This window comes from Myxocyprinus asiaticus, chromosome 23, assembly GCF_019703515.2.
Source record: "Myxocyprinus asiaticus isolate MX2 ecotype Aquarium Trade chromosome 23, UBuf_Myxa_2, whole genome shotgun sequence".
Classification (NCBI taxonomy): Eukaryota; Metazoa; Chordata; class Actinopteri; order Cypriniformes; family Catostomidae; genus Myxocyprinus; species Myxocyprinus asiaticus.
This window is the reverse complement of record NC_059366.1, coordinates 44,057,583-44,081,131: the sequence shown is the minus strand read 5'-3', so window position 1 is coordinate 44,081,131 and position 23,549 is coordinate 44,057,583. Positions and strand designations below refer to the sequence as shown.

At 37.4% G+C, this 23,549-nt stretch overlaps 1 protein-coding gene across 4 annotated transcripts in view; it reads right to left on the bottom strand.

Annotated features, from left to right (window-relative positions):
* The window catches only part of LOC127414353 (spectrin alpha chain-like), an 87,289-nt gene extending 84,069 nt beyond the window's left edge, over window positions 1-3,220 (bottom strand). For 3 of the 4 annotated variants that reach the window (XM_051652318.1, XM_051652320.1, XM_051652319.1), the window contains exon 1: window positions 2,635-3,220. In XM_051652318.1, coding sequence (XP_051508278.1) covers window positions 2,635-3,099 — 465 coding nt within the window. In that variant the 5' untranslated portion in view covers window positions 3,100-3,220. The remainder of the gene's footprint in view (window positions 1-2,634) is intronic. The other variant, XM_051652321.1, reaches the window with a different exon arrangement.
* Between the last annotated feature and the right edge of the window lie 20,329 nt (window positions 3,221-23,549).

The following is a 23,549-nucleotide window of genomic DNA, read 5'->3' as shown; positions in this document are numbered from 1 at the left end:
AAAATTGTATTGACAGACATAAAAATTGAATAAACACTCAAATAATCTTATCTAGGCTAACATTATATTAATATCTATTATTATAATATCTATTAAAATCTCTGCCTATCTTCATTTGTAAAAGTTAAAGCTCAGTTTTCAGCTTTTCTAATGTTAGGTTAAATAAAAAAAACATGTTCCTGGGATCGCTTCAGTACCTTTGCAACCTTACATTGAATAAGTGGGAATAAATTAATGTGTATTTTTTACAACAAAAAAATAATATAGGCTGAGTCTCCTGATAACTTAAACTTTTACGATCATCTTAATTAACGCTGCTCGTTATTTTACATAGAGAACACCTGTTTCCCAAAACAGCACTTACATTGTTCGTTATAAAGTAGAACTTAAATGCTTCGTTATGGGAGCTGTCCTGTCCAACGCTGAAACCTTGGCCAGTTTGTCCAGGAGTTTGTCTTCTCAACTTGACAATAATGCAGAAATACTGACAAGCATGGATATTGTCCCTTCATTTATTTACCTGTGCATTTGTCTTCTGGAGTTTGGAAAATAACTACGTAACGTTCTAAAATAATTTAATCAAATGTTATGACTAAATATAAAGTCTAATATTTGGATATATTAACAGGCCTACCAGCTCCATTGATAAAAGTGTCATTAATTTGTTTACACTAATACATTTATTATAATGTAACGCAGGGCTAAGTAGAAAAGAAATGTTGAAAAATGGTTACATTTGTGAACAGCAATTGTTGTTAAAGTTACAAAAAACCTCACATTACTGTGCTTTAGTTCTTGCACACAGTTTTCCCTTGGCACACCCAAAGCCTTGTTTCTGGCTATGGCTTTCCAAAGATCCAAATATATCAAAACAAGTTATTAAATGTTCCTTATTCTCTGATAAACTATGAAAAATGCGAGAAAGATACATATAAGTTGCACTTATGGCTTTAGAGTGGTTCAAAGCCCTTGTTAATTTACGAAGTTCTTACGTTACTACTTTGATATCGATGCTTTTTGGGAAACACACCGTAGAGAAATACTACTTTAGTGATATTAACATTCTGCTTAGTGCCTTGGGAAACCCAGCCATGGACAAATAAGTGAAATGAGACAAAAAAGCTTCCAATTTGGTACTGGTCACCCTACTACATTATACGTAATGCCTACCTACACAGCAATCAGCGCTTCAAACATCTGAGTTATGTAATAACCTGGACAATGTATTGGCAATCTTTTTTTTAAACATTTTTAAAAGCCAATGCATTCCACATACTGGTCTGCGCTTCACTACAGTACACAATACAGTGGGTCGCGCTGTGCGCAGCTTCGCCACACCTTTTGATAGAGATTTTGATAGTTGACAGCTAAATAAAACAGGCTGTGTGTCTAAGAAGTAGGCTAAGTAATTTTGCATGCAGATGCGAGGGACATCAATAGGCTATTTCTAAAACAGACAACTAATATTTCTCTGACACACGTAGGCTGCAGAACCCATGCCTATACAGAAGAAAGCTGGCACGAAGCCATGTCTATAGACCCTTCCCTGACTAGTACGGTTTGTGTCACAGGCATTCCTTAGTCCGGTTGCTTAATGATAGAGAGAGATAATATGTAGCTGCAATAAAAGTTGAGCAGCGGTGGATAATTATTCTATTGCACGGCATTGAGGAACTAATGATGACACGAGTTGACCAATCAGTGGAAAGTTGCGTTTCATGCCCACCCACATGTGCAAATCAAATATGCATCTATTTTCTACCCAAGAACAATATTGAAAAACAAACTATAAAATGTACATGGCTGTTCTCTCTACCTATAGCTTTGGCCTTCTGCAGCCAACACCCGATTGCATTGCACCACCTACTGGTGAGAACGAATAGCATCAGTTGGAGATTTTGCATCGGTACTCTGCTGCTTTTCCAGCAGTTCCCGGATGTGGAAGGTTGAATTTCCAACCAAATTTGAACCACTGAATTTGAGGAATCGAATTTTGTTAAGCGAAATAGAATGGGCTGAATTTTACCTGTTGAAAAAAAATCTAGACTGTATTTTCAAATTAACAATATTTTGGAAATTAACTTTGGAAGGTGAATATTTATTGTTGAATTTTTAATAATGAAAGTAGTTGTGAAATGTTTCCAAATTAAATATTCAATGCTTAAAAATACAACAATATTAAATTTTAGCCTCGCAAAATACACGCACTGATAATACAATGCATTTATTTTTTCGGTTAGAGCAATTCAATATGCTTTTATTTTTGAAAGACTTTAGTCATGAATTTACTTCCATAAGCCTGCATCAATTATTATTTTATTTTTTTTAACAAAAAAAATTCCGTTCATAGAATTGATTTACATATAAAAAGGCTCATTGATTTAAATGTTAAATTAACCCTTTATTAAATACTTAAAATCTATCCATTTCATATTATCTTTAAATGTAAGCTATACCATCCCGCACGTGCAACTTCTCATTTCAGTCAAAACTGCTTTCATTTTTAGCATAAACAGTTAACTTGTAAATTAATATGCAAAAAAATAAAAAAATAAAATAATAATAATTAAAAAAAAATTATTATAATAATACAAATGAATGAAGCTATATGAAAACGAACACACAGTAGCTTACCTTAAAATGTGACTTTGGTTTATTCTCGCAGCTCACTCCGACAATTTTTGGCAGCTGTGTGTTAGCAGTGATGTTATTATTGTTGTTTATATTCTCTGAGTTCGGGCTAATTTTCTTCAGCTCCATCCTTGGAGTCAGTCTGGCATCCACGCCGCTCGATAAAGTGATCTTGCGAATAGATCTGGACGCTGCGTTCGGAGAAACAGTGTTTCTGTTCAGGTGTTCCAGGTGATGCTTCACGGGGGTCACCGGGCTTGTTGGAGATCCACGGCGCCTGTCGCACACCTGAGACCGACCGAGATACAGAGACACCTGTTCGTTCAGGTGCCGGAGTTGACAGTTGTCCGTGAACGTCCGATTTGACAAATAACCATCTGGGAAGCCCGAGCACTGCGGCGCGGGTGGCGCTGAAAGTTTAGTCCCAATTGTAAACGGCTGCGTTTTCCTCACAATACTTTCCGACATGATTTCGCTGAAAAAAATAAAATAAAAAAAATAATAAAAAAATAATGAATTTGGTGTCCAAAGTCTAGCTCTGCAAAAGTGTGAGAAATTTAGTTGTCCACTCGCTTGTGCATATTTAGGATGCACAAGACGCAGCCCAGGATGGCTTCCTTGGACTCCCGTGAACGGAGCCGGTCCCAGATGTGGCGCAGCACGGTGCCGAGGCGCGCAGCGGCCGCCGTGAGGCTTCTTTGGAGGAGCAGCGCGCCAGAGGCTGCGAGTCTGCTACTGAGGAGACGGATAACCAGAGAGCGCAGCAGTATGAAAACGGCTGGCATGCTGCCTGAGGGAGAGAGCTGGGAAGGGAAGGAGGGGGGAAGCCTTCGTGAATGAGGGATGAAGTCACTGGACTTCTGTCAGAGCATGTGCAAAGCACAGGCAGGGGGAGACGAGGTTGTAAAGTCTGGCTGTCAAAACGTCCTCCCTGACTGAGAACAGAAGAGCCGGGACGATAAGAGCGGCCGATAGGTCAGGACTGCAGTGTTGGGTAAGTTACTCTAAAAAAAGTAACTAATTACTAACTACTAATTACATCTTCTACAGTGTAATTAGATTACTGTACTAATTACTCTGTCTGAAAAGTAATTGCATTACTTATTACTAATGACTTTCTAAAACCCTGATCAGCCTCGACTAGATGAAAAATACAAGGATAAACATGAAACTGTTCCTTTAATTCTATCAAATAAATCATAGAAAATTCCAATAAATTATTCATGAACTGGCCAAAGAATTTAAAGGGGCAGCGTTAAATTAGAAAACATATTTTAACATTAGATGTTAAATTTCGATTTTAAATTCACTATTGTTTTATATAGAATTGTTCTATAGTCGGTACAGTATTTAACGCAATTACATCAGAAGTAATTGTAATTAGATTAGTGAAAAATTAAGAGTAATCCATGTACTTTTTCAATGAAAAAGTAATTTAATTACAGTAATTTATTACTTAGTAATGCATTACACCCAACACTGTGAAGTGATATTCTCGGACAAACAGAACTCGCATTCCGGTCCGACCGCTTACCTCAGACTCAGGTGCTTCTCAATGTAAACATTGTAAAAAAGTAGATCAGTGTTTTTCGTAATCTTCCCGCCTTTTTCAGAGAACCAACGACAAGTGACGCGAAGCAGCTTCAAATGCTAGAGAATGATGATGTCTCACCAAAAAAGATTCTTGGTATCAGCTAAATAAAATATTTAGTCTGTGTGGTGCAAATCGTTTCAAAATCTGGTGGTGTTGTGCTCATGCCGATGTGTGCGCTCAAATGAAAGTACTTCATGTCTTTGTTCCCTCAGTAGGGTGTATCAGCCTCGGAACAGTTGTTTCGACAGATTTTCTGCCTGATGAAAGTGCTCACTTGTGGCACAAGCTAATTTAAGGAGAGGAATGCCGATGTGGACATGTGTTTCGAACAAATGATGCCTTGAGGTCTGACCCTTGACCCCAGGGCGCGTGTGGGGAGCTGACTAAACACATTAACACAGCAGTACTGAACAGCAGAGAAAACAATACAAGAGTGCGAAAAAATAAAACAGCTTTCACAGGAGTGAAAGTTGTCCCTACATGTAGAATATGAGCACTTGATTTGAACAAGCCCTGACCCAAGAATTAAAGATTCCAATAAAAAGTTAAAGGGATAGTTCACCCCAAAACGAACATTCTCTCATCATTTACTCACTCTCATGGCGTCCCAGAAGTGTATGACTTTCTTTCTTCAGCAGAACACAAACGAAGATTTTTAGAAGAATATCTCGGCCCTATAAATCCATTCAATGCAAGTGAATGGTGGCCAGGCCTTTGAAGGGCCAAAAAGGAGATAAAGTCAACATAACGGTAATCCATGAGACTCCAGTGTGTAAATTAATGCCTTCTGAAGTGATCCAGTTGGTTTTAGGTGAGAACAGACTAAAATATATTTTGAATTTCACTGTACATCTTGCCATTGCAGTCTCTAGGTACAGTCATGATTTCAAGCTCGATTACACTTCCTAGTGCTTGACGCATGCGCAGAGCACTAGATGGCGCTATAGGAAGTGTAATTGAGCTTGAAATCATGATCGCTAAGGAGACTACTGATATCAAGATTAATAGTGAAAAACGAGTTATATTTTGGTCTGTTCTCCTCGTTTAAATCGTCGTTGTAGGGTTTGCGACCTTACGTAGTCATGACAACGAAGTTGTAAAATTGGATATAATTTTACACAGAAAAGGTCAGTAAGTAATTTTATCACACTATTACACGTTAGCATGCATATTGTCTACGTCTTATGGCTTTACTTTTGAAACAGTGAGTATTTGTAACATTTATGGATTGGCCCCATTCACTTCCATTGTAAGTGCCTCATTAGATGTGTTTCCATCCAAAATGTTTGGCATTTTTTATGCACATTTCTGAATATTCAATTAAAGAAAATGCGAATCATTGCACGTTTCCATCTACTACCTTATGTGCACTATCTTGAGGGAGCCCGCCTTGTCGTGATGGAGCCTGTTGCTTCGGAGAGAGTTATTTGTGGTGTTGGACATCGTTTTATGTTGCCAGAAGACACAGAAGAATGAGTGTAATATCTCATATAATGAGGGCTGAAAATGGCTGCAATGCCCATATGCCAGCACCTCCGTATATACCTACAAGCTGCCATGCTCAACAAGACAAGATGTGAGCTTAAACTTCCGAATGTCAAGGGCTATGTAGGAAGAATTGTGTGCCAATGTCGGACCTTTTGTTGGGCCAGTCACATCAAGCTATCGCACACCCATACAAACCGACGAGCATAATGCCATCGCGCTTTACATGCACAAATAATCAAAACACGTCATCAATATGTGACTTAGCTGTTTCCATCACCTTAATGCACATTTTAACTAATGCAAGACTCTAGAAAATCCACCTCCTCCTAGCGCATTCAATTTCTATGCGGATTATGAGTTTATTCGCATATTAAGCATTTCCATTCGGGATTTCTTATGTGCATTTTTAAAATGCACATCAAAATAGTTGGGTGGCCTTTTTTTAAGAAAAGGAGGGACACTTTGATATAAATTTTGTGGTAATCAACATTATGCCACAAATTAACTTTGGAGTGTAACTCTTCCTATTTGTTTTACAGACATTAATGATACCTGAAATCGTGTGGCTTGTAGCGGAAAGGTGTGCTATTACTTTCCTACTGCTATTACTAAATTATTAGACTTATGATTTTCTGCTGGCGAAGGTAAAATGGGCAAAAAATCTCTTGAATTTGATTTGATTGATATTGACCTCCAAAAAACCACCAAAACACCCCAGCAATACCCTAACAACCACCCAGTACACCCAAGAAACTGCATTAGCAACATGCTTAAAACCACAGAATACCTCAAATAGCAACCTCCATCATCTTATAGTAAACGCATAGCAAAGTGCTGAAAACCACTTAGAACACCCTATCATGGTGTCAGTTTTTACATTGGCAAACACCAGTAACGTTTTCTGCAGTAAAATCTTCTTACTTCTGCCATTTGACCCTGCCTCAACACATGATGTCAGCTTTTATGAGGAATCATAACAAAGGCTGTAAATCAATCACTCGCTCAGTGACAGTTAAATGTAGCGACAATGATTTTGTAATGAGAGAATGCATATATATATGCAATACAACTCCATATACAAATAGAAATTCTCTCATTATTTACTCAGCCTCATGCCATCCCAGATGTGTTTGACTTTCTCTCTTTTGCAGAACACAAATTAAGATTATTAGAAGAATTTCTCATTTCTTTTGGTCCATGCAGTGCAAGTGAATGCATGGGTGCCAAAATTTTGAAGCTTCAAAAATCACATAAGTCAACATAAACACAATCCATCAGACTCCAGTGGTTAAATCCATGTCTTCAGGAGAGATATGATATTCTTCCAAAAATCTTCATTTGTGTTCTGCTGAAGAAAGAAAGTCATACACATCTGGGATGGCATGAGGGTGAGTAAATTTAGAAAGAATTTTCATTTTTGGGTGAACTATCCCTTTAAATGTTATAACATAAATGTTATGTCTTTTGAAATAAATGTTTTTAATAAACAATTACAAAATAAACTATAAAAGAGCAACCACTGAGCTATACATTTTTTGTCCAAGTTCTCTTAACCCATTTTAAATATTAAAAGGACTTTTAAACATAAATAATTCAGCGTTTCACCCATATTTCAGGATTAAGCTTCTCATTTAGCAGATCTGTCACTCGGCAGCGAGCCATATGGTTGTGTTAGTCCTGGTTATGACATGGTTAATGACTGGTGTAAAAAGCTTTGGTTTCACTATGAAGTCATCCACCGAGGGCCTTTAATGTGTTGCAGCTTGAACATCAGAGATAAATCCTACACATGAGGAGGGGCAAAGGGTGGTGTCTTGAAAATGCTGGATCTTCATTTCACACTAATCCTACAAAAAAACCTTTCTTTCGTAATACTCCAATCCAGATTGTTGAAAACTCTATTGCAACAAGCCTAACATATTTATCTGTCTGCACATACCCAGAAACCTTACACTTATCGGTTCAGGGATGCATGGAATGAAGTCAAGGAAATACAACTTAAAATTCTTCAAATTCTTGTACACATGCATGGTGGGGGTTATTCTTTTAGTTCTGACAATAAGAGTGCAGTCTTTACCATATGAAATAACCAAGGTGTGTGAGCTGATCTTTTTTCTCTGTAAATGTGGCAAGGTCCCCCAGTGGGGTGCTGATTTTGATGACATCATGGCCTCCCAGGATGATGATAAAAGACACACATCTCAAACCCCAGGCCTGGCTGGCAGAAGGTGGGCTTACATGTGATTTACTGAAGTCAATAAATGCAACAATCTCTGAGATGATGAGCGATGATGTCATGGCGTGTCTGCTCTCATGAAAATGTGTGGTTGGATGTAGTTTTCTCCACTCTTTGATGCTCTTCATGGTTTGGCATACGAGTCTTTTTGATTACAGTAATTGAAATTTTTGCTCTCGTGTTGTACTGTATATTCCTTCTTTGTAAGCCAGGAGATCCTAGGAGAATCAGCAGTTACAGAAATACTCAAACCAGCCCGTCTGGCACCAACAATCATCCATGCGATTATCTAATCAGCCAATCGTGTGGCAACAGTGTAGTGCATTAAATCATGCAGATACGGTTCAGGAGCTTCAGTTAATGTTCACATCAACCATCAGAATGGGGAAAAAATGTGATCTCAGTGATTTGGACCGTGGCATGATTGTTGGTGCCAGATGGGCTGGTTTGAGTATTTCTGTAACTGCTGAGCTGGATTTTCACACACAACAGTCTCTAGAATTTACTCCGAATGGTGCCAAAAACTAAAAACATCCAGTGAGCGGCAGTTCTGTGGACGGAAACGATTTGTTGATGAGAGAGGTCAACAGAGAATGGCCAGACTGGTTTGAACTGACAAAGTCTATGGTAACTCGGATAACCGCTCTGTACAATTGTGGTGAGAAGAATAAATTGGCGCTGTTTTGGTGGCAAGAGGGGGACCTACATAATATTAGGCAGGTGGTTTTAATGTTGTGGCTGATCAGCGTATATTAGTGCGGTCGAAGTTAATGCATTATTAACATGTTAACACAAAATTCATTTAACGGCACTAATTTTTTTATGTCGTTAACGTGTACTATGACCCTTTGAATAAACTGTTGTTCATGAGAAGCGAGTCAATTTGCGCAAACGCCGCTAATGTCACATGCATTGCCGTCAGGAAAACAGATGGTGGGAGACATTATGCTGATACCTGTGCCAAGCATTTGATTAATGTAGCACAGCAGTAGAACATGCCCGCACAGATAGAGCTCATATCAATGTAACATCATTGCAGCGGCAACACAGCTGCCATTTGAACACTTGCCTTGCACTGCACTGCAATCCTGTCATAATACACTTACAACTACCATATTTTGTACATAATTTGAATTGAATTATGCTGTGTTCATTTTCTGTTGTTCAACTCTGTTGGTGGGGTAGGTTTTGTGTGGATGACTGAAAAATTAATCTGGATGAAGCATATTTTGTCCACTCATGTTTATAAATATATTGCGATTAATCGCGATTAACTACAACAAATTATGCGATTAATCACAATTAAATATTTTAATTGTTTGATAGCCCTAATATATATCTATATATCTATATATTCATTTTGCTGTTATTTTCATGACAAATAAAACAAATCCCCCCCATAATTCTCATTACTGTAATGCTTCATTACAGTACTTTTTTTAAATGTAATTTATTATCTAATGAATGCAATTAATAATAATTTGTATATTTTTAATAAAACCAGCACATTAAAATGCAATGCAACAAATACTACTATGATGCATTTTAAACAAAAATCAATGCTATAAATTGCAACAACAACACAATTTTATATATATATATATAAATATATTTTTATATATATATATAAATATATTTTTATATATATATATATAAATATATTTTTATATATATATATATATGTGTGTGTGTGTGTGTTTGTGTGTGTGTGTGTGATTTTAATTGTAAATTATTTTTACATAATGGTAGTATTTGTATAACAGTAATAAACTGCATATTTCAGTAAAATATAATGTCGCAATGAAGAAATATAAATGGTCTTAAGGATAGACTTCATTTATGCATTTTATAAAAAAATAAATAAAAATAAACAAAATGCATTCTAACAACAAATCAACAAAAACTTTTAATGAGGGAACCTTGCCCTAGGTGGCGTGATAAAGCTGAAGTGATTGGCTGATGAACATTTGTCTCATCAGAATGTCTTTTATGTACATCAATGAGCAAAAACCACATGTGCCATGAATGATAAATATGTCTGCCTACGTCCGCGCCACAGACAATATCAAGGGCCTCATTAGGGAAAATTACAGCTCTGTTTGAAGACAATGGTCCCATTTAGCTTGACAGAATGTAATAAGTATCACATAAGTACGACCTCTTTACTGGTTGCTCTAAATAAATGGTGGAGCTTTAGACAGTCAGACGATACGCCACAGAGAAGAAACCTTTTGATGTCTTCGCTTTTTGAAACAGCACATGGGTGCAGTCTGGTGGGTGTATTTACAAAATGACTTCAGAGAGGATGAACAGAGATTTCAATATATGAAATCAAATGTTTCTCATCAAATTCTTCCAAGACTAAATGATGTCATATTATAATCACAATAATTGTATAGCTCTTTACTCTTACTGTACTGTATGTAAACAAGTGTTTACATACATGTGAATTGTCATTTCTTCTGAGGAAATTTAGGAGAAACATCTGAAATGAACCTGATACTTTAATGATACATAACTAAGAACTCGATTGAGTTTCATGAGCTTTGAAAGAGCATCCTTTGTATAATAATGTTTTCCTTTGAATCAACTTTAACAAATAGGAGTGCTGATTGAAATCTGATCAGAATTTGTAGCTCACTTGAGTGAAACAAACCATGCCGGTCGCATTTATGTGCCTTGTTGAAGGAGAATTTCTATACAAAGAAAAAGTGTATACGTGTGTAGGAACTTAATGTGCTGTGCCTGGTTTTGGCAGCTCTCCTACACTACTAAAGCAATATGATTAGTCAACTATGGTCAGTTTCACCCACTCATTCCATTGTTAAACATGATGAAACTGACAGCACGGATGAAAAAATGATGGCTGCCAACAGCAAGTGCTAACACAACATAACAGAAACGAAGGCTTGTTTGACTTGTCAAGCTAGTGAATGACTTGAGTCATGAAAAGGTTATAAAAACAAAGGTGAGAGCAAACTGAGCAGCAGACGAAAACGTTGGCAAAGTAGCGTTGAAGTCATATATTTGCAGTTCAAGTATCTTGTTTGTCTTGAATTTCAAAATTGTTAGCCAAACGACTTTTTTGTTGCGACAAAGGATGCAACTCAAATGTATATGACCTTCAGTGGAATCTTTCGGATTGCTTTTTTCTTCTCCCCAAAAGTTAATGATGCATATTTATTCATTTTATGCACCAAGCAGACATATTTATTGGAAAAACACAAGGTGATGTATTGTACAATGTTGTAAAGCTCTTTTTCAGGCCCAAAAGTATATTAACCATCAAAACTGGCCCTCTGGCACCCAGCAACAATGACCTCACCCTTTTATCATTGATTTAATATGCTCAGAAATGTGCCAGAGATATGTACTGTGTTACACACACGCGCAGTCTGGGAGGAGTGCATGCCTGATGGCTTACGTATACACACACCTGGAGCTGCATGGCGATAGTCATGTTTCAAGCCCCCCTAAGAATGGCTCATCTTATCAATGCAAAAACACAACAGTGAAAAATGACAGCCACAGCCTCATTCACCACAAAATAACACGCTATTTTTTATGCTCAGATGCGGAGCCAATAATCTGAAGAGGAAATCATGGATAACTTAGAGTTGAAGTGTGTAATATTAGCACCACTAGTGGCACCAAATAGAACTGCAAAAATAACGCCTGCTTTCAAACAGGTTTCCCAAACACTCCTACCACCCCCTGTCTTCCCTTGTTTGGACAAACTGGTAGTCACGCCTTAAACACACGCCATTAGCTGATATAGAGGTTAAAATGTTGCACTGGTCAAACAAACAGCAATGTTTTGAAAGCGTGACATAGTCACAATGTTCACACTCTTTGGGAAGTCAACTGACTTACCTACACTTATAGTAGCAGAGCACATTATACCGGGATGGGAGAAAGTGTTTAAACATAAAAAAGACCATTTACTTTTAACCTTTACTCTTGCTTTACAAAGAATGACAACCACATTTTTAAAAAAATGTAACATTTTGGACTTTAAGGCGATCTTTATGCTAGTATTCTCCTAAATGAATTACTCCTGACAAAATAAACTTTAAAGCAGATATAGGCACTTACAATGTACTATCAGGGCTGTCAATAGAATGCATTTTTAATGTGAATTAATTACATGATGAGCTGATTCACTAACCAAATTTATTGCAATTAATTGTAAATATCAATATTTGCCGAGAAAGGCCCCCAAATAAAAATTATTTAATAAATAATGATAAAATATTTATAAAAAATAATATTTAAATAATTTTAAATATATATAAATATAATAATTCATAGAGTTAAAATACATTTACATTATTGTGGTAGATGTATATTGTGGTACATTATTTAGTGGCAGTGGTGGCTCAGCGGTTAAGGCTCTGGGTTACTGACTAGATGGTCAGGGGTTTAAGCCCCAACACCGCCACGATGCCACCGTTGGGCCCTTGAGCAAGGCCCTTGACCCCATCTGCTCCAAGGGTGCCGTATCATGGCTGACCCTGCACTCTGACCCCAGCTTGGCTGGGATATGTGAAAACTGGAGGCAGTGGTGGCTCAGTGATTAAGGCTCTGGGTTACTGATCAGAAGATTGGGGGGTCAAGCCCCAGCACTGCCAAGATGCCACTGTTGGGCCCTTGAGCAGGGCCCTTGACCCTGTCTGCTCCAGGGGCGCTGTATCATGGCTGACCCTGCACTCTGACCACAGCTTAGCTGGGATATGTGCAAACATATAATGTGTGATAAATAAATAAAATTATAAATTAATTATTATAATTACGAGTAAAGCATTGATTAGGCAATACAAAAAGTGTTTTTTTTTACAAGGCAATATATTGTTTATTTCCATATTATTGAACATAAGCCATTTTGCAAGTGAACTCTTCAAGCTGTCTTACGTATTATAAGGGCTTGTCTAAGGATGCCTCAATGTACACATGCGTCAGACAGACACTTCTGGAGCGTGTTACTTTGGTGTCAAAAACAGCCTTTTTAGGACGTCTGACATATGATTCAATCACCTGCGACACGCGTTCACGATATACTGATTCATGAAACTAGTGAAACTAGGTAGCTGATTGAGAAGCACCCCAAGACTCGTAAAAACATGAAGGTGAACATTCCTTATGGTCCAGGGGCACAATTAATTGCATAATTGTTTTTACGCTTTATTTAAAAAATAAAATGTAATCACACAGAATTAACGCGTTAAATCGACAGCCCTAACAGTTCTAGGAAAACAGACCAATATTGCTTCCAAAAGCTACTAAAACAGTCAAATTTAGAAACAAAAATAATTATATGAGCTCAAAACAGTTTTTGCCGATAGTCATGGTTTTATGGTGGTTATGCTGTCTTTATGTTGTTTTTTGGAGCATGAAAGTGTTAGACCCCATTGACTTGCATTATATGGACAAAAACACCTCATATCACCATCAAAATATCTTTGTTTGTGTTAAACAAACACTCCCATCTTCCTGTAGTAATAGAAAATATAGCACAGAGAAGAAAACAGGTTTCATTTTTTAAAGATTTTTCAATCTTTTCGTGAATTGCGAGATGTCTTAAATGCAGTTTTCCTGGTGTATTTAATACATTTTAGGAATGAATTAATTCATGTGCATGATTACACCAAGAAATCTTGTATTCCTGTAATTATTCTTACATTAGCACAGACTGAAAAAATCCAGTCATCTCCCTTTTGAACTCTTTACATTTTAGCCACGTGTTCAAACAAATGAGATCACGCTCTATATTGATGCCAAGCGGAAGCATACAGGACTGAGCTGGACGAATATCAAAGGCTGTTTGCTTGTAAGTCCATTGTAAATATTCAGCCTCTATATGTCCATACGTAACTCTGCTTCCCCTTGGTAGACAGGAAAGTTAGCTAGTCGACAAGTGTTTGCTATGACTAATCCAAGTCTCAATAACATTGAGATGCAGTGTTGATTATTCTCTAATAAAGCTCTATTGTTCTAACCGAGAGGAAAATGTTAACGCTCAGAAGTCGCTCTTTCAAAGCTCAAACTCAGTTATGAGTATCAGCTGTGTCTCAAATGTTCTCAGAAAATTCCTTATGATAAATACAAAGAGACGCAAAAAGGACAAATAACATTTGCTGTTCGTTCTCAAAACATGAGTGAAGAATAGAATTATTAAGGACACTCTGTTACAGTAATAACAATTACACAATAAATCAAATGCACAGGCCACACTGATAACCATCTTAAATGTTTGAAATAAAACATCTGCGAGTCTTGGAGCAGCCAAATGACGGAATGCTCTACTTTTGATTTGTGGTCAGACACGTAGACATTTCTCAAGATCATTTGCTCAGTTCCAAATTTAAAACAAGAACAGTGTGTCCATTTACAATCAGCAGGACCGGTGGGGAAGAATTCATACAACACCACAGCAGATGGAACGAAATAACGCAGCACTCAACTATGCAAGTGCAGTCAATGGAACTTTGTGTCGCAAGTGCTTTTGTGTTACGTCGCTGGATCGAACCTACATTCGCCTCAGTCGTAAGTCAGCCTTGGGTGGCAATCAGGCAGGGAGGAAATTGGCCAGCATGAGGTCACTTCATGTTTTGACGTTTGAGTCACATTTCGTGATGTTCCAGTGTAATGTTTGAACAATGTGTACCCCACTTAAAGGGATAGTTCATCCAAAAAAATGTAAACTCACTCATTATTTACTCACCCTCATGCCATCTTAAACTCAAATAACCTTCTGTCTTCTGCAGAACACAAAGATATTTTTAAGGATATATTATGTTATATTGTTCATATACAATGCAAGTCAATAGGGTCCAAAACTTTCAAACTCCAAAAAGGACATAAAGGCAGCAGAAAGATAATCAATACAACTCGAGTGGATTAATGCATGTCTTCTTAAGTGATACGATTGGTTTTGGGTGAGAAACAGACCACAATGTAACTCCTATTTCACCATAAATCTTGACATCTAACGTTTCTTTGGTGCGATCATGCTTTGAAGCTCGATTACATTTTCTGCCGCTTGACACATGTGCAAAATAGAATTATAAAAAAAGGAACAAAAGACAAAGGTACAAGACTGTGTACGCAACGTCTTTAATGAGGGAATGAACTACAATTCCATGAAGCATTGGGAATGATGTAATCTAATTAAAAACGATGGAAATATAAAGCTATTTAAAGTAGTATATATTTATTTGTTGCATATACAATTAAACCAAATTTGTTGCAAAATATTCAGATATGTACAAATATATAAGTGCATACTGAATATCCACCATAAGTATCTGATTGGTGGATCTTTCTCTGCGGAATCATGGGTAGTGTAGTTCTTCACCAGGAATTTTGCTATTAAACACGATTTTCTAAAAATGAAGTTGAAATAACGCAGACTGATGGTTTCAGTAGAAGCATATACCATCGATTAACAACATTGCAGCTCAAGGTAGATCTGTCTTTAAAGGTTTAGACGTTATCATTAAAAATGAATTTGCCAATGGTGAAAAATAATGAGATTTTTAATCCTGAAAAACCAGACTGTTGCGCTGTATTAAGCAATTACTCTATATTTAGCCTTGAATGAGCTTTATTCAAGCTGTCAAACCCAAAAAAGAAACTTGTTTCTGAAAAAGAAGATCTTCTAGTCAATAATGCATGTCCCTCGTAGAGAGATCATGCCCATTTAGACAGAGGGGGCACGCCCCTCATTAGATTTTTGAGCCGAGAGGATTTTGAATGGATTTTGTGAAATTCTAAAAATGTATTTGTATTTTTGATAATTAAAAGAAATTATTATTGCATGTAGAAAATACTATCTGTGGCAGAAATCTTTTTGTACAGTCAGTCCAGTAGAGTCACGTGTTCCACCATAGGCAGCATGGGGTCATTCCTATGTTTCCCAGATTTATAGGGTTAGGGGTTAGGGTTAATATTTATGAAATATAAGGGGACCTGGGTAGCTCAGCGAGTAAAGATGCTGACTACCACCCCTGGAGTTGTGAGTTCGAATCCAGGGCGTGCTGAGTGACTCCAGCCAGGTCTCCTAAGCAACCAAATTGGCCCGGTTGCTAGGGAGGGTAGAGTCACATGGGGTAACCTCCTCGTGGTCGCTGTAATGTGGTTCTCACTCTCGGTGGGGCGCATGGTGAGTTGTGCTTGGATGCCGTGGAGAATAGCGTGAAGCCTCCACACGCGCTATGTCTAAACGATTCCGCTTGGTTTCAATATTCTTCATTTTTGCAACTCTCACAAGACCCCTTTATTCCCAGTGTTTGCGTCAAATGTCTGTGCTTTCATTGCTTTCTGTTTTAACATCCGATTTTTTAAACCACTCATTAATAAAATGGTGGCAGGCATTCAGTTTCACGCTAGACCTCATTCACCCGAATTCCCAAGTCTTTTCTTCTTTTCATCCATCCGGCTAATTCTAAGAGGTATCAGAAAACTCTCCTTTACCATTCCCGATAAACGGCTTCCTATCTCTTTAGACATTGTACACCTCATTTCCACTCTTAGAGCATGTTGTTTTTCTAAATTTGATGACATTCTTTAGAAGCAGTTTTTCTTATGGCATTTTACGGCTTTTTGAGATGTGGGGAATTCACGTCATATTCTCTAGTTTTATTGCCCTCATGACATTTAATTTTTTATGATATATCTTTTTCTCCATAAAATAATTTTTTATTTCTTAAACATTCTAAAACAGATAGTTTAGATCAGGGGTGTCAAACTCAGTCCCTGGAGGGCCGCATCCCTGCAGAGTTTAGTTCCAGCCCTGCTCCAAAATGCCTCCTTGTAATCTTCAAGCACTCCTGATTAGCTGCTTCAGGTGTGTTTAATTAGGGTTGAACCTAAACTCTGCTGGACTGTGGCCCTCCAGGAACTGAGTTTGACACCCCTGGTTTAGATCATGGTCGCACCATTACAATATCTAAAATTCCCAATAATTTATTTTGCCCATACACCTCTGATAAATTATCTTAAGTCACAGCCTCACGCTTCAGCTGCCTCCCCTTATTTATTTATTAATCCTTCGGGGAACCCCATGACTTGCCACTGGTTCGCATCTCATCTTTCCGACGTGCTTATACGTTCCGGTCTCTCCCTTCGATTGTATTCCGTCCATTCCTTCAGGATAGGAGCCGCTACAGCAGCGGCATCACAAGGACATCCTGAGTCTTCCATTAAGACACTGTGACGATGATCTTCATTATACAAGACATACATATGTCCCAACATGCATTCAATCAACCAAGCTCAGCTCATATTAAGCAACACATCAAAGGTACAATTTTCTTACACTTCTGGTTGTGGTAGAATCACAAAAAAATCTATGCACTCCCTTCCTCATACTCCTCCAAGCATTGTTGTCCTTTTCAAGGGCATTGCACAACAATGCTCCCTTTCCCCTAAATACGTTACAAGCTTTGGTTATTCTTTTCAAGAATATTGCACGACCAAAACACTTACCCATTGAGGGCTCAAAAGCATTGCAAGCATTGGTTACTCTTTTTAATGCTCCCTTCCCTTCATATGTCATAAGCTTTGGTTACCCTTTTCAAGGATATTGCACGATCAAATGCTCGCCCAACTCAGTGCTTAAATACAGCATTGTTACTCTTTTCAAGGGTATTGCACAGCCAATGCCCCCCTCCCTTTCATGTGACATAAACATACACTGGCAGTTTGGAATAATGTACAGATTTTGCTGTTTCGGAAGGAAATTGGCATTTTAATTCACCAAAGTGGCATTCAACTGATCACAAAGTATAGTCAGGACATTACTGATGTAAAAAAACAGCACCATCACTATTTGAAAAAAGTCATTTTTGATCAAATCTAGACAGCAGCCATCACTCCAACACCTTATCCTTGAGTAATCATGCTAAATTGCTCATTTGGTACTAGAAAATCACTTGCCATTATATCAAACACAGTTGAAAGCTATTTTGTTTTTTAAATGAAGCTTAACATTGTCTTTGTGTTTGTTTTTGAGTTGCCACAGTATGCAATAGACTGGCATGTTTTAAGGTCAGTATTAGGTCAAAAATGGCAAAAAAGAAACTTGTCAGTCAATCATTGTTTTGAGGAATGAAATTGCCCAAATACTGAAGATTTCATATAAAGGTGTACACTACAGTCTTCAAAGACAAAGGACAACTGGCTCAAACAAGGACAGAAAGAGATGTGGAAGACCAGATGTACAACTAAACAAGAGGATAAGTACATCAGAGTCTCTAGTTTGAGAAATAGACGCCTCACATGTCCTCAGCTGACAGCTTCATTGAATTCTACCCGCTCAACACCAGTTTCATGTACAACAGTAAAGAGAAGACTCAGGGGTGCAGGCCTTATGGGAAGAATTGCACAGAAAAAGCCACTTTTGAAACAGAAAAACAAAAAGAAAAGGTTGGAGTGGGCAAAGAAACACAGACATTGGACAACAGATAATTGGAAAAGAGTGTTATGGATCTTAACCCTATTGAGCTTTTGTGGGATCAGCTAGACTGTAAGGTGCGTGAGAAGTGCCCGACAAGACAGTCACATCTATGGAAAGTGCTACAGGAAGTGTGGGGTGAAATGTCACCTGAGTATCTGGACAAACTGACAGCTGGAATAACAAGGATCTGCAAAGCTGTCATTGCTGCACGTGGAGGATTTTTTGATGAGAACTCTTTGAAGTAGTTCAAGAAGTTCTGAAAAAAAAAAAATATTCAAATTGTAATAGTAATTTTTCACGTTATTAATATCCTGACTATACATTGTGATCAGCTGAATGCCACTTTGGTGAATAAAAGTACCAATTTCTTTACATAAGAGCAAAATCTATATATTATTCCAAACTTCTGGCTGCCAGTGTAGGTTACTCTTGTCAAGGGCATCGCACAACCAAATGCTTGCCCAAGTCAGGGCTCTAATGCATCAAACATCACAAAAAATGCTCCCTTCCCTCTTTTTCCTCATAACATTGTTATCCTTTTCAAGGGTATTGCACCAATAATGCTCCCCCAATCGTTCCCCCAATCCATTTAAAAAAAAAATATTATCATATGTTTCAAATTACTCTTATTAAAGTTATCTTTTACAGATTGTGTCCTGCCAACATGAAGACCTGGTCGGTATTCCTTATTTTTCTCTCTTTTGGGGGTCCTAGTATTAAAAGTTATTTTTGGGGTAGGCTCCTCGCCCCTGCCGTCTTCCCCGGCAGGATTTGAAGGTTCACTAAAATTTTCACCAGACCGTCAGATGGAGGCTTACGCAAAAAAACGTTATTATTTTGTTGTTCATCAGTAAATTGTCATTCCCTTTATGCTATGCTGTTCCGAGTCTTTCTGATAGAAATAACACTCATGAAGAAATACAAACCATTTTATTAAGTTAATTTTCTTAGTGTCATTAGCAATCACTTACACTGAAAACGTTGACCTTGGTGCCCCCTCAAAACCAATAGCTGCATGATGCCCCTGATCCCTGGATAATGATTTCGGTCTAACTTAATGTGATTTAAATAAAAATTATGTGATTGCCGCTCAGTGGAGCAGAAGTTTGAGCAGCCTCAAAGTCATAGCTGGGCCACTGCCGTCCCTTGGTGGTGTGTATGAAGTTTAGGACACCATATGTCATCAGCCTCACCTGTCTGGTGTGCAATCCCCTTAAAAAGGAATATTCCTGGTTCAATACAAGTTAAGCTCAGTTAACAGCATTTATGGCATAATGTTGATTGCCTCAAAAATTAATTTCGACTCGTCCCTACTTTTCTTTAAAACAGCAAAAATCGAGGTTACAGTGAGGCACTTACAATGGAAGTGAATGGGGCCAATTTCTGGAGGGTTTAAAGGCAGAAATGTGAAGCTTACAATTTTATAAAACTACTTACATTAATCCTTCTGTTAAAACTCATGTATTATTTGAGCTGTAAAGTTTTTTAAATGGACATTTTTACAGTCTTTTAGGGTTTGTTGACATGACATCATCATGGCAACAAAGTTTTAAAATTGGCTATAACATTACAGAAAAGGTTAGTAAGTTATTTTATCACACTAAAATCATGTTTACATGTATATTGTTCATGTCTTGTAGCTATACTTTTGAAATAGTGAATATTTTTATATGATGTCATCGCCACAGCCGATCAGGTGACTGTGGCCCTCATTATGTGCTGTTGTAGCCCACAGCTGGAGGTTTATTAGAAACATGAAGAGGTTTTATTAAATACATGCACACAGCTGTCAGAACAACCTCAGCCAATCCTGCGATTCAAAGTGCAAACTCAACGAGGCCTGTGAGCGCTTCTCACCCAAAAGGTATGATGTTTTAATCGCAGGAAATGTTTACAGCCTGTTAACTCTAATCAGAGAACAAGATGCATCAGATGTTGATGTAATGGACCATGCTAACGTGGTGGCCCTTTGTCTGACTGCAAACACCAAATATGAGTGAATTCTTGGTTTCTTTGGATGATGAAAATGTAGTCACTTTAGCAAAAAGCATCATCTATGAGCTTTTTTTATTGCACAAATGGGTTTGATACTAGTTAAAAAGCCCAGATTGCTGGTCACCAGCATATTCCCAACTGCTTTGAGGTTCTTTTTTGGTAAGCCACGAAAGTGTAGATCAAAGGTGCGAACAGATATCAGACATATTTTTACACACATTTATGATTCGCGTTGACTGTATTCATCTGATCATTATAATGTGTTTTGGATGCAAATCTTTCTTATTAAAAATTCTTATTAAGCTGTCACACAAAAACCTCCCTGCAACAAACATACTGTGAGCATTGGCTTATGGTTATAATAAATAAATAAATAAAAATAACCATTCAATAATATTATGTTAAAGTTCATATTTGGTTGTGCAAAAAAAAATTCCCTGAAACATTCTGGAAACATTCGTTTATGTTTATAACACAGTATAACCTAAAAATAACTATTAGACAACATTCTGTTAAAGTTCATATTAGGATGTCACAGAAAAACCTTTCTGTAACATTCTGGTAACGTTAGTTTATGCTTATAACACAATAAAACATAAAACTAACCATTAGATAATGTTCTGTTAAAGTTCATATTAGGTTGTCACACAAAAACCTTCATGCAACATTCTGGGAACATTAGTTTATGTTTATTAAAAATAAAACCTAAAACTATCCATTAGATAACGTTCTGTTAAAGTTCATATTAGGTTGTCACACAAAAACCTTCATGCAACATTCTGGGAACGTTAGTTTATGTTTATTAAAAATAAAACCTAAAACTATCCATTAGATAACGTTCTGTTAAAGTTCATATTAGGTTGTCACACAAAAACCTTCATGCAACATTCTGGGAACGTTAGTTTATGTTTATTAAAAATAAAACCTAAAACTATCCATTAGATAACGTTCTGTTAAAGTTCATATTAGGTTGTCACACAAAAACCTTCATGCAACATTCTGGGAACGTTAGTTTATGTTTATAAAAATAAAACCTAAAACTAACCATTAGATAACCATCTATTAAATTTCATATTAGGTTGTCACACAAAAACCTCCCTGTAACGTTGTGGAAATGTTAGGTTATGGTTACAAAACAATAAAAGCTAAAACTAACCATTAGATAACGTTCTGTTAAAGTTCATATTAGGTTGTCACACAAAAACCTTCCTGTAACATTAGTTTATGCTTATAACACAATAAAACATAAAACTAACCATTAGATAACCATCTTTTGAAGTTCATATAAGGTTATCACACAAAAACTTTCCTATAACATTCTGGTAACGCTAGTTTGTTTATGAAAAATAAAACATAAAAACAACGCTCCTAGAATGTTAGGAATTGGTTTCCAAAACTATACACAAATGGAAACCATACATTAACGTTAGATTATCATTCTGTGTTTTCTGGGTACATTTCTTAATTATTTGGTTTTAAAAATCAAACCTAAAAGGAATGTTCATATGGTGCATGTTTACAAGTGAATATTTGTTTTCTTTATTTAAACAGTTTTTGACAATTTTGTGTGTTTTGTCGGGGAGGGTTGTCATGGTAAAGCTATGAGACAGGTGGTGTCAGAAGTGAACACCCCAGACAAATGTTTATGGGAGAATGGAGATGCGACAAATAGAAAGCATGTCTCAGCATTTGTTATCATGCTGAAGTCAGTGTGCAGTTGCTCACATCAGATGTTTAAATGCTTCTAGCAAACATGAGGTGTGGTAGCTCAGATGCACGCAGCTGATGACTTGTTTTTTGAATATCTTACACCTAATGCACCCTGGCAACGTGGTTGTAATTGTGGATGTAACTTTAAACTGTTAAGGTTAGTAAGTGATTTTATCACACTAAAATCATGTTAACACACATATTGTTTATGTCTTGTGTCTATACTTTGTGTCTAAAATTTGTGTATTTTGATGTTTATGGACTGGCCCCATTCACTTGTATTGTAAGTGCCACACTGTAACCATATTGTGTGGAAACCAACAATATGCCACAAATGCAGTCGATTGAGTTTAACTTGTATTAAATCTGGAGCATTCCTTTAAATAGAATTTTAAATATTTTTTTTATACACTTCCTCCAAGAAAGGAAAAACAAAATGAAGATTTTTCTTGAGCAGTAAAAGACTGTGGCTAGCATTCATTTTAAAAGAAGATTAGGGATCGACCACAGTGTCCCTTTAGAATTACAGTATGCAGAAAAGGAGAACTGTTCATTTAATTACCCATGAATTACGGGGAAAATATGATCCAATCATCGTCATGTGTTACGACATCATCTCTCTGTCTTTTTTCCCCCCTCCAGTTCTCACTGTCTTTTTGTCTGTCCGACCAAAGCCTGTTAAGGGAAAGCCAGATTAAAGGAATAGTTCACCCAGAAATGAAAATTCTCTCATCATACCATCCCAGATGTGTATGACTTACTTTCTTCTGCAGAAAACAAATAAATATATTTAGAAGAATAAAATAAATCCATACGACTCCAGTGGTTTAATCCATGTCTTCAGAAGTGATACTATAGGTGTGGGTGAAAAACAGATCAATATTTAAATCCTTTTTTACTCAGTCGAGCAGGAAACAGTATGCCGTATCTGATGCCTCGTTGCTCTCGCAGTAATTTCCTGACGTCCGTGAATGCGGTTCGTGCCTTGGCGACGCTGGCAGTATAGTCTGGGAAGATGGCGATGGGATCACCCTTGAACCTGAGCGGAGCTTGAATACGTGCTTGATGTAAAACCTCAATACAGTCTTGATAGTAGTGCAGCTTTGCTACAATTATACGTGGTTTACCGCCAGGGGTCCTTGGCCTTAGGTTGTGATGCGAGCGGTCCACAATAATGTCTTAATCCAGTTTAAGCACCTCTGACAGCAGCCTAGAAATTGAGTCAGTGGAGGTGGATCCAGGCCCCTCTGCGACCCCCACAATCCGAATGTTGCATCTCCGCATCCTCCCTTCCATGTCCTCACATTTATCCCGTAGCTCCTTTAGCTCAACCTTCAAGGTGGTCACGGTAGTTTGTAGTTCTGCTACTTCGTCCGTCCATATTGACGTGCCACTCTCCATGTCCTTAATTGTAGCCTTCATTTGATCAATATCATTCC